At 39.3% G+C, this 13,136-nt stretch overlaps 3 protein-coding genes across 5 annotated transcripts; 2 read left to right on the plus strand and 1 right to left on the minus strand.

Annotated features, from left to right (window-relative positions):
• Positions 1 to 139: 139 nt before the first annotated feature.
• LOC139770300 (PI-PLC X domain-containing protein 3) lies at positions 140 to 3,042 on the plus strand. The gene is made up of 2 exons (XM_071702179.1): positions 140 to 736; positions 1,296 to 3,042. Exons 1-2 carry the CDS (start codon positions 400 to 402, stop codon positions 2,156 to 2,158), a joined length of 1,200 nt encoding a protein of 399 aa, XP_071558280.1. The 5' UTR covers positions 140 to 399; the 3' UTR covers positions 2,159 to 3,042.
• LOC139770298 (PAT complex subunit CCDC47-like) lies at positions 2,928 to 6,287 on the minus strand. Its single transcript, XM_071702175.1, has 4 exons — positions 6,102 to 6,287; positions 3,919 to 4,912; positions 3,601 to 3,772; positions 2,928 to 3,525 (listed from the first exon to the last, which is right to left on the minus strand). The coding sequence occupies exons 2-4, from the start codon at positions 4,905 to 4,907 to the stop codon at positions 3,286 to 3,288; spliced, it is 1,401 nt and encodes a 466-aa protein (XP_071558276.1). The 5' UTR covers positions 4,908 to 4,912; positions 6,102 to 6,287; the 3' UTR covers positions 2,928 to 3,285.
• A 703-nt stretch (positions 6,288 to 6,990) lies between these two features.
• Positions 6,991 to 13,011, plus strand: Klp68d (kinesin-like protein 68D). 3 transcript variants are annotated; one of them, XM_071702169.1, is made up of 2 exons: positions 6,991 to 7,504; positions 10,562 to 13,011. In XM_071702169.1, exon 2 carries the CDS (start codon positions 10,589 to 10,591, stop codon positions 12,764 to 12,766), a length of 2,178 nt encoding a protein of 725 aa, XP_071558270.1. In that variant the 5' UTR covers positions 6,991 to 7,504; positions 10,562 to 10,588; the 3' UTR covers positions 12,767 to 13,011. The 3 variants fall into 3 exon arrangements, with proteins under 3 accessions (XP_071558270.1, XP_071558271.1, XP_071558272.1); XM_071702170.1 differs by having other exon boundaries at positions 6,991 to 7,327; XM_071702171.1 differs by lacking the exon at positions 6,991 to 7,504 and adding an exon at positions 8,121 to 8,318.
• Positions 13,012 to 13,136: the final 125 nt, after the last annotated feature.

Below are 13,136 nucleotides of genomic sequence, written 5' to 3' on the forward strand. Positions count from 1 at the left end.
AAAAAACGCGGCCCAAAATTGCCAAGACTTTCCATACGTATCTCGCGGTACGTTCATAAAATTGATTACGTGATTAAAACCACGCGTGCGCGCAGAACAGCTAGAGCGCGCGTAGCGTTATTTATTCCGCTGGGAGAAGACTCGAAATCTCGCTGGCGATCTGAGCGATCTCGTCAAATCTTTATCGCTTCATTATCATCCGTCTGCGTAGTCTGCATCTCGCAAAAGCAATATCGCGTAAAAGATTTGCAAGGGAGCGAAAAAATTACGTTCCTTGTCGAAATGCGATTGCAGCTGATGTACGTAGCAGGAGCTGCATTCACCAGAGCGAGGTTACGCAGGACGAGTGTACGCTAGTCGCCTAGCGCGGTCGGGCTCGAAATCACCGTGGGAAAGTATATGAATGCCTATAAAGCGCCGACATTGTATGGAGGCAGTGCGTCATTTGTACTGTTACACGCAGGTAGACACCTGCGGTCACGCCTCGTGCTTGTGACTGTCGCGAGCTCAACAACATTCGGATTTCCTTGCACTTGTATATCTCCGATAGGAGATGTGCTCTGGAACGTGATTGTCGCGCAGAGCCGCAGATTCGGACGCTATATGGAAAGTGGTGCAAAGGGAGAGAACATGGCGATATGGCCGGGCGCAGTTTTGACCGACGATCTGGAATTTTGGATGACTCGGTTTCCGGCGCCACTCAAGAATATACCCATAATTCATCTGGCGATACCCGGTACGTTCAAATCGTTCTTCGCATTTATGCTCGTGCCTGTAGAAATTGATTTACGTGAAAGATATTTTCAATATTGCTCGTTTCATGCTCTCATTTGTAGATGAGACGTACTTGGACTTGATTAGCTTCGATGAAAGCAAGAATAATTGCAAGAATTTTTCAATTTTTATATTCATCTACAATTTTCAAGTTTGTTTGAAAAATTTTCTAAATTTATTTTAAGAGCCAGTGTCGAAATTATTATTTTATTTGTCAGAGTTGTTTAATTTTAAACTTTATATTTTATTTTGCTTTTGTCATAATAATTTCATGAGACTCAAGCTCTTTTTTAAATTTATAAATGTTGACTACAAAGCAGATCTATTTCTAGTAATAAAGAAATGAGTTTAAAAAGCGCAAGAGAACTTTAAAAACTCCATATGTATGAATTTCAATTTAATATGTGTTGTTTAACTGCAGTAGTAAGAGCAGGCATGAAAAAATGAGTAATCAAACTATATTTAGCGTCAAGTATCCGCCCAGAATACTAACGATTGTGATACAAACTAATAACTTCCAGGTTCTCACGATACTATGACTTATACGATCGAGAGGCACAGCGACGTGGGGCCGGACGAACCTGCCTATGTTCGAACGCTCGGCCGTTACTGCTCATTCGTTGCCAAGCCTATTATTTTAAATTGGTCTGTTACACAACGCGATGATATCAAGCAACAGCTTAACGGCGGAGTCCGATATTTAGATCTGCGCGTTGCCACGAAGCCGAGAACCAATAATATATACTTCCTTCATGGTCTGTACGGCGCGGAAGTCAGCAAGCCGCTTCTGGACGTAGCCGATTGGCTCACCTCGCATGCGAACGAGATCGTTATCCTGGACTTCCAGCATTTTTATGCCTTCACGGATCAGGATCATCATCGTCTCGTAGACAGAATAATGCAGATTTTCCGCGGAAAATTGTGCCCAGTCTCATCCAGATTCAATCACGTAACGCTGCAATGGCTGGCCCTAAAGAGATATCAGGTGTTCGTGATTTACAGGAACGTTTACGCGCGCAATTACCCGAATCTGTGGCCGTCCGGTCTCTGGCGTACCGTGTGGCCCAACACCGTCCGCGTGGACGAATTGATTGATTTCTTGAATGTCGAATTACAGAGCAGATCGTTGGACATCGCGTTCATATCGCAATGCCTCCTGACGCCGGATACGTCCTACGTCGTAAAACATTTGTGTGGTACCCTGCAAAGGGATCTGGTGCCTCGCTGTCAGAAAGCAATTCTCTCTTGGATAAATCAGAAACGTCCTGGCCGCGGCGGACTCAATATAGTTATAGCGGATTTTGTGTCGGATAACAACTTTCTGTTTTCCAAAACAGTCATCCAGAGTAATACGAAACTTCTGCACAGTCCGGAAGTTCCCTAGTTTAACTTCTCTTCAGCTTCAGAATACAAATAACGCAATCTTATATTCAAATATTTTTATTTTTTTTAGTGAAGAAATAAAATTCAAAGTTCTTTAAATTCAAAGTTGTTTAAAATATTTCCACGATCGATATACTCACTTAGTGGCCATTAATTATTGTCCAAAATAAATTATTTAATACAAGCTAAAAATATTTAACTTCGCACTTGGCGTGTAAAGTCACAATAAAGTTAACATAAAAAAAATTAAATCAACATTTAAACTTAATACGTATATTTTTAAATAATTAGTTTGCTGCTCTGACAATTATACATATTTATACTAAGTTATTGCTATTATATTATAATTATAGATATTTCTGCTAAGCATATTATGGCACATTGCTTGGAAAACAGACGATTAATTATTACCATTATGTATAATAAATAATATATTTTTAAGCTTAAGTCCGATTTTTATACTTCCATTTATATGATGGATGTAACAACATAAAAAGTATTAAACACACCCAAATAATATTATTATTGAATGAAATTACAATAATGTAAATTGTAAATTATGGAATTAGTGATGCATTTATCTCAAATATGAGAAAAAGAAAGTTTCTTGGAATGTTAGTATGGATCTCTTTTGGATGCTGTTTTAATATCTGTGTTAAAAGACAACGATTTTATGGCTATCTTATATATAGTATTAGTTCGTTAATATTAAAAAAGTAGTAAAAGATAGTAATAAAAAAAAGGGTATGATAATATATCATGTATGTATATACAGTTTAAGCTAATTTTATTATTCTTGTTTCAACAGGGAATCTCATATATCTCTATGATATTTAAGTATGTAAGCTGGCAGTAGGGCAAATAAAATATACGTCACACAACAAACTTACAATTCGCAGGATACTTTTTTTTCACAGTCGTTTGTACTTTCTTTAATAAGTTCGATACTTCGTGTGAGAACACTGAGTGAATATATGAATCTCAATGAAGACATAAATTAGCATATTTCGTAGATAATTTGGACGAAGTACATTTTCCGATGTAATTACTTACGAATTTTCCCTTCCGAGTATGGAGTATTAGATTTGTTCCTTAAAATACGTAATCCACTCATTAATTCTGATTGTATCACAAAGCTTTTACTTTGAGTTGCTTCATTCTGGGGGCACGTTTTTTGGCCAATCTTCGTTGTTCTTTTTCTTCCCACTTCCGTTGTTTATCGGGATCCTCCTCTTGGAGAATTCTTTCCTGCTCGGCTCTCCGACGCTCCTCCCGTCTTTGTGCCGCAGCTTCGGCCCTTGCGGCGTGCGTTGTTTTCAAGAAGGCTTCCTCCACTTTGAGCCGATTTTTATCTGCTTTATTTTTACCCTGTACATAATAAAATTTATACAATTGTAATATTTTAAGAGCGTTTGTTTCACTCTGAAGCAAAGAGATACAGACCTCTTTAGATAACTTGAAACGTCGCAGCTTGTCGATTAAATAGAAAGCAAGTTGAAGTAAAGGTTTAAGTTTTTCTTGAGTCTCTGGATTACATGCGCGTCCTTTAAGACTTATATTCAGGCTCATCAACAATATTCTTTTAACTTCAGGCATTGTCAACTGAGTAGTGTCTCTAGAATTAAACTAAATATTAGTATTGTTAATATTATTTATCGTGATTTGACATGAAAGAAGGTATATACTCCTAAGTGTACACATTCTTTATTATATTTATTTAAATCATTATTTAACATACACGGTTAATATATTTTTACTTACTCCTGTGGTTTGCGTCCACTGAATTGATCACTAATGTGAATGTACTCTATGTAAGGCGCAAACTTTGAGAAGGCTTGCTGAACTCTGGTGTCCAAGATAGCCGTCGTTGCTTCTGGAATCTCAGACATTACGTAAAAGCCTGATGGAAGACCGAACTTATCTCCAGATCGTTTCTCCGGACAATACACGCTAATATCAGCCATGTCGCGCACCAAGTGCATCGCTAGCCGTTTCGTGGCAACTGCTAAAACGAAATTATCTACTTCGTCTTTTGAGAGCTCCACCTCTATGTGAACTTGATCGTTTTGCGGACGCACCAGTTGAGCCAATACAGCGACCAAGTCTTGCCTCTTTATTAATTTCAATTCGATAAGCATTGAGTCACAGCCGACACGTCCGGAACAGTACAAACTGTACTGTGATTCGCTCTGTCTTATGAAACCATTATCATTTGCGTTCTCATTCGATTTGCTCGAATGGCCGATGAGAGAAAAATTATCCAACAAAAGCGGCTTATGATCCGTTAGCCATTGCTCAACTATATGGGCATTTTTGGTACGCCCTACTATATAATTTATAAAGTATACCACCAGTCCAGTTATCATTAGTATTTCTAAATAATAACTGTCCCATCTCTCTCGAAGATGAAATGGGACTTTCGTAATGGTTAATGTGGAAGGTTCGTCATTTTTTGGACCAGCGCTGCCTCCTGCAACGTCTAGTCCTTCAAATTCTTCCTCATCTTGGAAGTGATCAAATTCACTATCACCATCTGTAACCAGGACATCGTCCTCTTCGAAATCTTGATTTAACTCTTCTTCTTGAGGCAATTCTGGTACACGTTCAATGAGCACACTTGGTTTTTCCTCTTCGAAATCTTCAAATTCCGCAAACTCATTATCCTCAGGTACTTCTTCCTGGAAATGGGCTGTAACCCATAAATTAGTGGCGACCAATGTGATATGTGCTATCACGATCCACAATTTCATGTTACCTGAAACAGTAAGCAGTAAAAAAGTATGTAACTATATTTTGTTGTATAATTGTAATTCAAACAAGCTTATTATATAGACGCACACAATTAATCCTTTTTCCATTAATCCCTCACTTTTAATCTCGTCAATATTTAATCTAAATTAACAATATTGTGCAATATTTTCAATCGTGAAAGCAGATGCATTAAATAATACATATATAGTAAGTATACTATTGTATAACATCAAAAGAGGTATAAAAATAATATACGCTAGAGTTTTCTTTAAAACAGAACTCTAATACAGCATTTAACTGTAGAGATAAACTGATAAAATTAAGAATTGAAACCAGTAATTGAGATCAGTATTAATAATTTTAATCCAGAAAATTATTTCTAATTAATTTAATTTTATCGCAAGGTAATTTATACGTTTATCTAAAGTATATTGAGGCAATGCATACAAGATAATAATCAGGAAGTTGCAAAATGCTGTTATTTTGTAATCAGCAGACAGAATGAACTGAATTAAACATTACTCCGTGGAGCAAACTCGTTATTTTTATAAGTGTACAGTGCAAAAAATATACATTTATGAACTTGTAAAAATAAACGTTAAAAAGTTGACAATTTTGCTAGTTGCATGGCTCAATGATACGTATTCAGATCTCAGTGGCCATTTCCATCTGAAAGGAATTTACGTGAAATTTTCTGAAAGCACCGTTACAGTTATTAATGTTGTATTTAATTTTCAAAAGCTCGATTGTCGTGCAAATTCACATCAGATGGTCATTATCTTGAAGAGATGTATCAGTGAACATACATACAACCAGGTGAATTGTCAGCTTCTTCTTACAATATTTTTAACTTCAAATATGTATGTTCTTTTTGCACTATGTGCTAAAAATGACGGGTCCTTCTGCAGAATAATGTTCAATTCGCCAGCTCTGTTTCTGTCCTCGCAAAATAACAGTCATTTAGTATTCAGCAATTTCCTGACTGTCAACCTGTACACTTAAAGGAAGATTAATTACTATTTTTCTCTCTGACGGATAGAATTCTTGTTTAATCTATTAAGTAAAATATGTGTTTATAAAATAGGATGTTTTTTGACAGCATGAAGTGCCGCAAATTGAAATGCGGTCAGTGGCTAAATTTAGCGTGATTAACCTATCGGGTATAGAATTCTATCTATGATACGACGTCTCACCAGTGAACGGAAAGAGATTATTATATATAAAAATGTCGATTTCCCGTCATCAATCTCGATTATGAATGGTGTCCGATTAATTACGACAGACACTGCGTTAACGACCTCCTAGCCTAGCCGAAACGTAGATGACTCGCATCAACTTGCATATCACTGATCACTCCGCTTTATGCCACGAACGAAAGTCACCGTGTGCCTGACGTCACTTCCTCGAAACGGAAGATTGACTGCGTTCAGAAAACACGATGATTCGCTCAGCGGAAACCGATCGGAAAATTTAGAAATATATTTTTGTAGAATGTAGAATGAAAGAATATAATTTGCTCCAGATACACGTGTTTAATTAAAAATTAAATTAAGGTTAAAAATGGTTATATAAAAATATATGGGTAATCATTATTCATAAATTTTTCACGGTGATGAAAAATTATATCGACACTTTATCCAAATGATTCTGGAGCGATTGGATTTTAAAAAAATATTTTTTAGACACTTTCTGCTAATTATACGCTTAATTGATTTTAATTAATTGTGATTATTGTATGGTTTTCCAAACTCTCTGAAAAGTTTTTTCCAAATATCTCCAAATGATTTCCAAACGATTGGATAAGATAATTTTCAATAATTTTTAATTTGTTTGCCAGCTATACGTCGGTCTGCTCATGGCTCCTGCAATTTTATGTGCTTCCACCTTCAGAGAGATCGACCGGCTGCGCGGGCGGGCGGGCTTGACGTTGAGTCGATAAAGTAGAATTCGCTCGACGCTCGGCGCGCCAGACTCGACTTTCCCGACTCGTCTCGCCGCGTTCGATGACGGGGGCGAGATATCGATTTCGCGACGGTCCCCCGTCCCCCCGCGGCCCCCACTCCGCACTACCCAGCCCGGCGTCGCGCGGCGAGAGACTGCCGCTCGCGCACGTCTGACATTCATGATTCACGCCGTTCCTCCGGTGCCTTGTGTCCTCGTCTCCTTCCCTGTCAGAGACATGCGACGCGATCGCTTTCGCGTAGCGCGAGTGCCGTGAAGTGAACGATCGCGGGTGTGCCGGTTAAAACGCTTCTCGATCCGCAATTCTGCCGACTCCGGTCTCCCCGGCGGGCCCCCGTCGCTGCGCGAGAATCAATATGCGGGGAAGAACGACGGCGTGAGCCGTTGACAACAAATCCTTGGGCTAAACGATGGATCAATACCGATACCTCACGGCGGTGGGCAACACGTAGAAACGGTAATGAATCCAACGCGAACGAGATCCCTCACAGTCCGCGCGCGCCTCTCCCGATCGGCGGGCACGGAAAAGTAAATCCTTGAAAGAAGTCCTCGTCGCTTCTTCCCTCTTGATGCGACGTGACGTGACGCGCACGTACGCGTGTACATTCTGTACGTTTAACCCTTAACCGTACGGGTAAGTACACCACGAACTTGACAAGCCGCCTTGCGTCTTAGCGCAGCGTATAAAAAAAAAACGAGATAGTTCTGTGATTATTTTCTCGTGGTTATTTAATTTTCAAATTTATGGGGTTCCTTGCGTCGCTACAATTCCATATCAGTTCTCGATGGAAGAAAAATAGAAAAATAAATACAGATGTGCTTTTTAACATCAAAATTGATACGTAGCTTATATATTTTTCTTGTTACAGATATTCTATAAAGTTGTGTTTAAATTATTGACAGGCCTTGCGTCTTATTGTTAGCACGGCGGATAAAAAAGAGACGTTTTCACGATTATTTTCTCGTGGGTATTTAATTTTCAAATTTATGGGGTTTCTTGCGTCGCTACAATTCCATATCAGTTCTCGATGGAAGAAAAATGGAACAATAAATACAGATGTGCTTTAACATCAAAATTGATACGTAGCTTATATACTTTTCTTGTTACAGATATTTTATAAAGTTGTGTTTAAATTATTGACAGGCCTTGCGTCTTATTGTTAGCACGGCGGATAAAAAAGAGACGTTTTCACGATTATTTTCTCGTGGGTATTTAATTTTCAAATTTATGGGGTTTCTTGCGTCGCTACAATTCCATATAAGTTCTCGATGGAAGAAAAATTGAAAAATAAATACAGACGTGCTTTAACATCAAAATTGATACGTAGCTTATATACTTTTCTTGTTACAGATATTTTATAAAGTTGTGTTTAAATTATTGACACAGGCCTTGCGTCTTATTGTTAGCACGGCGGATAAAAAAGAGACGTTTTCACGATTATTTTCTCGTGGGTATTTAATTTTCAAATTTATGGGGTTTCTTATGCGTCGCTACAATTCCATATAAGTTCTCGATGGAAGAAAAATAGAAAAATAAATACAGATGTGCTTTAACATCAAAATTGATACGTAGCTTATATATTTTTCTTGTTACAGATATTCTATAAAGTTGTGTTTAAATTATTGACAGGCCTTGCGTCTTAGCACAACGTATAAAAAAAAGATGGTTTCATGATTATTTTATTTTCAAATTTATAAGGTAGTTCCTTGCGTCGCTGTACTTTCGTGTAAATTCTCGATCGACGAGGAGTTGAAAAATAAATACAGATATATGCCTTAATATTAAATTTGATACGTAGCTTTTAAAATGTAGGTACTCTATAAAGCTGTGTTCAAATTATTGATAGGCCTTGCGTCTTAACACAGCGCATAAAAAGAAAGATGTGTTTTACAATTATTTTCTTGTGGTTATTTTATTTTCGAATTTGTAGTGTAATTTTTGCAATTCCATATACTTGAGTTTTCAATCGACAAGAAATTGAAAGAAATAAACACGGATATGTACCTTAATAAATATAAAATTTGATATTTGATATGTAGCGTTTACCTGTTTCTTATTATATTTTATAACTTTATATTCTACAAAGTTATGTTTAAATGATTTGGTCGGATAAACTTTTATAGATGAAATATTTCAAAATAAATAGCGACTTAAGATAAACACTCTATATAATGTCATCGAGCCTTTTTTCGTAGCCTGAATTGACGATTTATTTTGAATTTTAACTTTATATTCCGTTATTTCGATTGATACTATTCCAAATGGAATGCAGTTGGAATGCATTTTAAATGAAACCGGAAAATGTGGTCGATACCACCTTACAGGCCTGCAGGCGATTATATCGAGGCTTTACAATCCATTTTCAATCAATAGAATATAAAAACTACTCTCGCACTTCTCTGTTTCTTTTTTTCTAGAAATGAGAGAGAGAAGTTCGAAAAATAATATTGTATAATAAAAATTCGCAAAGTATTGTGTAATTAAGATTAGTAATGAAGCAATTAAATATAAATAAAAAAGTAATCAAAATCTTATGATATAACGTAACGATTAATATTGCATAGGGCATGACTTTCATTTGACTAGTGACTAGTGCATTTTCATGCCTGTAAGTTTTATCGATTCTGAATGTCGTGTGAGCATGGCGACGAAGTTTCACGAAAGTAACATCGAGCAATCGGGCCACGATGAATTGATTAAAGAACAAGATTGTGCTATTTAGGTATATATCTATGTGACGATGCGTATAAAATTCCTTTAATTCATTTTTTGCTTCAAGTTTCGGTGACACAATCGCCATTCCTTTTAATTTGGTTTTAATTAAAATGCTACCATTCGCAGAAAACGTCTAATTTAATCTCATTTGTTATGCGCTATTTTCAAAGATTTCTTCCGATCTTCAATAGAATGTAGAATCAACTCCAAAACCTTACTTTTCCGCTAGAGGAAATTCCACGAAACATTAAAAATAAAATTGTTCAAATTTAATGACCGAATTGTAATCCTCCTCAAATATAGTTCCATATATAGGCGTTTTTAGAAAATCTTCTATCCACACATGAAGTGCACTTTGCAATATAAAAACTAAAAACCACGAAAATGGTGCCTGGTTCCTTATTGCGTAACTGTGTCCAATTAAATTCGTTAGAAAGACCGATCATCATGTGAAAAATTGATCACGTACGTTTACATTGCTGTTTAAGAATTTACAGAATCATGGAAAGCGAAAAAACTGTCATATGAAGAAAGAGTATTTTCATTACAAATTACAATCGGTTTAAAGAATTTATAAATTGCGATATTATCTTTCAATAACATTATGAGATCCTATTAACATTGTAAATGCATCATTTGTAAGAAGAAAATTTTAGACCAAAATATATTTATTATATATTCAAATTTGAAGTAGAAGCAATTTTGCATTCATATGCTGATTTTTTTGCAAGAAATATATAATTAATTAATAATTATAATGAAAATAGCGTAGTCTTAAATTATTATCTGTATACAAGGCTAGAATATCGAGATCTTAAGGTAACAGGTATATGTGTCGACTTCAATTTGGAAGAGGTAGTTATTTAAAAAAAAATGATCAAAATACCAATTCCTTAAATATTAAAATATGAGAGCCAGTTGAAACAAGCAAATTCGGTCAGGATCAAGGATGATCGATAAATTCACGTTTTGCAGACGAGAGCCGTGTACTTGATCGCCGGTATGGAGAAATTGGACAACCAGCAGAAAACCTGGAAGAAGAAGAACATGAAGTCGAGTGCAGTCGCCGATGTGCCGACGCAGTGCGTGCAGGTGGTCGTGCGATGCCGACCGATGGACGAGCGGGAGATCGCTCGCGGTTATGGCCGCGTGGTCGACGTGATCCCGTCTAGAGGCGTGGTAGAGGTGCGGCATCCGCGCGACGATCCGTCCAGCGAGACCGTCAAGGTGTTCACCTTCGACGCGGTGTACGACTGGAACTCCAGCCAGCAGGAGCTATACGAGGAGACGGTCAGGCCCCTGGTGTCCTCGATACTCGATGGCTTCAACGGCACTATCTTCGCCTATGGGCAAACCGGCACCGGAAAGACGTACACCATGGAGGGCACCAAGATGGATCACGAGAGGCGCGGCGTCATCCCGCGCTCCTTCGAGCACATATTCAACCACATCGGCAGGTCGGAGAACATGCAGTATCTGGTGAGGGCCAGCTATCTGGAGATTTATCAGGAGGAGATACGCGACCTGCTGCATCCGGATCAGAGTCTGCGCTTCGAGTTGAAGGAGAAGCCGGATATCGGAGTGTACGTCAAAGACCTGTCGACCGCCGTTTGCAAGAGCGCGACGGAGATACAGCATCTAATGAACGTGGGCAATCAAAACAGGACGATCGGTGCGACGAACATGAACGAGCACAGTTCGCGGTCGCACGCGATCTTTCTCATCACTATTGAGATGGGCGGTATCGGTGACACCGGTGGTATCAGAGTGGGACGCTTAAATCTAGTCGATCTCGCGGGTAGCGAGAGACAAAGCAAAACCGGATCGTCGGGGGAGAGACTGAAGGAGGCGAGCAAGATCAATCTGAGTTTATCGGCCTTGGGTAACGTGATCTCGGCGTTGGTGGACGGTAAAACCACGCACGTGCCATATCGAGACTCTAAGCTCACGAGATTGCTGCAAGACTCTTTAGGTGGTAATTCGAAGACGATCATGGTAGCGAATATCGGGCCGGCCAGCTACAACTATGACGAGACTTTGACGACTCTGCGATACGCTAGCCGTGCTAAAAATATCAAGAACAAGCCTAGGATTAACGAGGATCCGAAGGATGCTTTATTGAGGCAATATCAGGAGGAGATAGGTCGATTGAAGGAAAAACTCGCGCAGAAAGGTGGGGTGCAACGAAAGAAGAAAAAGTTGAAAAGGAAAAAGGAGGGCGAGACAATCGATTCGGAATCCGAGGACGATAGTCGGAGCGAAGACAATAAGGTATCCGAGACCGACAAGAAACTCATAGCGGAGCAGTTGAAGGCCGAGAAGCAGGAGACTGAGAATCTCGTCCAAAGAATAAAGGATTTGGAGAGCAAGATGCTCTGCGGCGGTAAGAATATAATTGATCACACGAACGAACAGCAAAGGGCATTGGAGCAAAAGGCGGCCGAGATCGCAGAACGTAAGAGGCGTGAGGTCGAGATGCAGCAGAAGTTGGAGGACGAAGAGTTGACGATGGTCGGCGTGAGGGAGACCTATACCACGTTGCAGCAGGAGGTGGATGTCAAGTCCAGGAAGTTGCGAAAGTGCTTCACCAAGCTGCAGGCTCTAAAACAAGAGTTAGAGGATGTGACCAGTGACTACAACAGGGACAGACGAGATTTAGAGCAGGAGCAGCACGAATTGATGAAGGAGCTCAAGCTCAAGTACCTCATAATCGAGAACTTCATTCCCGAAGAAGAGAAGACGAAGATCCTATCCAGAATCCATCTGGATGAAGAAGAGGATTGCTGGATCGTGAAAGATCCCGATCCGTCGAGAATAGATGCCATCAAGCGACCGACTTCCGTGCCGGGTGCGCGCAGACCGGTCTCGGAGTACGCGCGGATCGCGCTCGCGATGGGACGAGGATGCCGTTACGCGGGCGAGAACATTTTGAACCTGGATCTCGACATGCCGGCACGGACGACCTTGGATTATCAGGGACCCGCGATCGCGCCAACGATTCAAGCTGTTCTGGAGGAGGCTCTGCGCGACGAGGGTGACATAGACGTCGACGCTTCGAGCACGAGGCTGAGAAGCAAGTCGCGTTTGCAGTCGGCGCGAGTTAGGCCGAAGAGCGTCACCAAGATGCAGCAGATCCCGGCACCGGTTTACCCCAAAACCAGAGGCCTCGTACCGAAGTAAATGAAATCGTTGAAACCCCGACCGATGCGCTTGTTTTTTTCGCTTGTAAAGGGGAATGTACATATTGTATGAACCGCATCCTGTGCTTTATTTAATTCTTCGCGGTTACCTCGAGATACACGGACGGAAAGAACGGAATATGTCTGCAATTCTCTAGTCATTGTGCAATGCGTAAATATATGATATCGCTACGTCGAGCATGTAACTGTTGTAATAATACAGTATAAAATAGCTCTTGAAATTTTCCCCAGTTGAAAATCTCTTCCCTGATTTCTCTGCATTGTAAGGACTATTTTAAAAAGAACGGTATATGTATTTGGTAAGATACATTATTTTTAATTTATTTCGTTAATTTTATTTTATTTTATTT

The sequence above is a fragment of the Temnothorax nylanderi genome, unplaced genomic scaffold (assembly GCF_030848795.1).
Source record: "Temnothorax nylanderi isolate EJ_2023f unplaced genomic scaffold, tnyl_v1.0 TNYL_tig0028_pilon, whole genome shotgun sequence".
NCBI classification, from domain to species: Eukaryota; Metazoa; Arthropoda; class Insecta; order Hymenoptera; family Formicidae; genus Temnothorax; species Temnothorax nylanderi.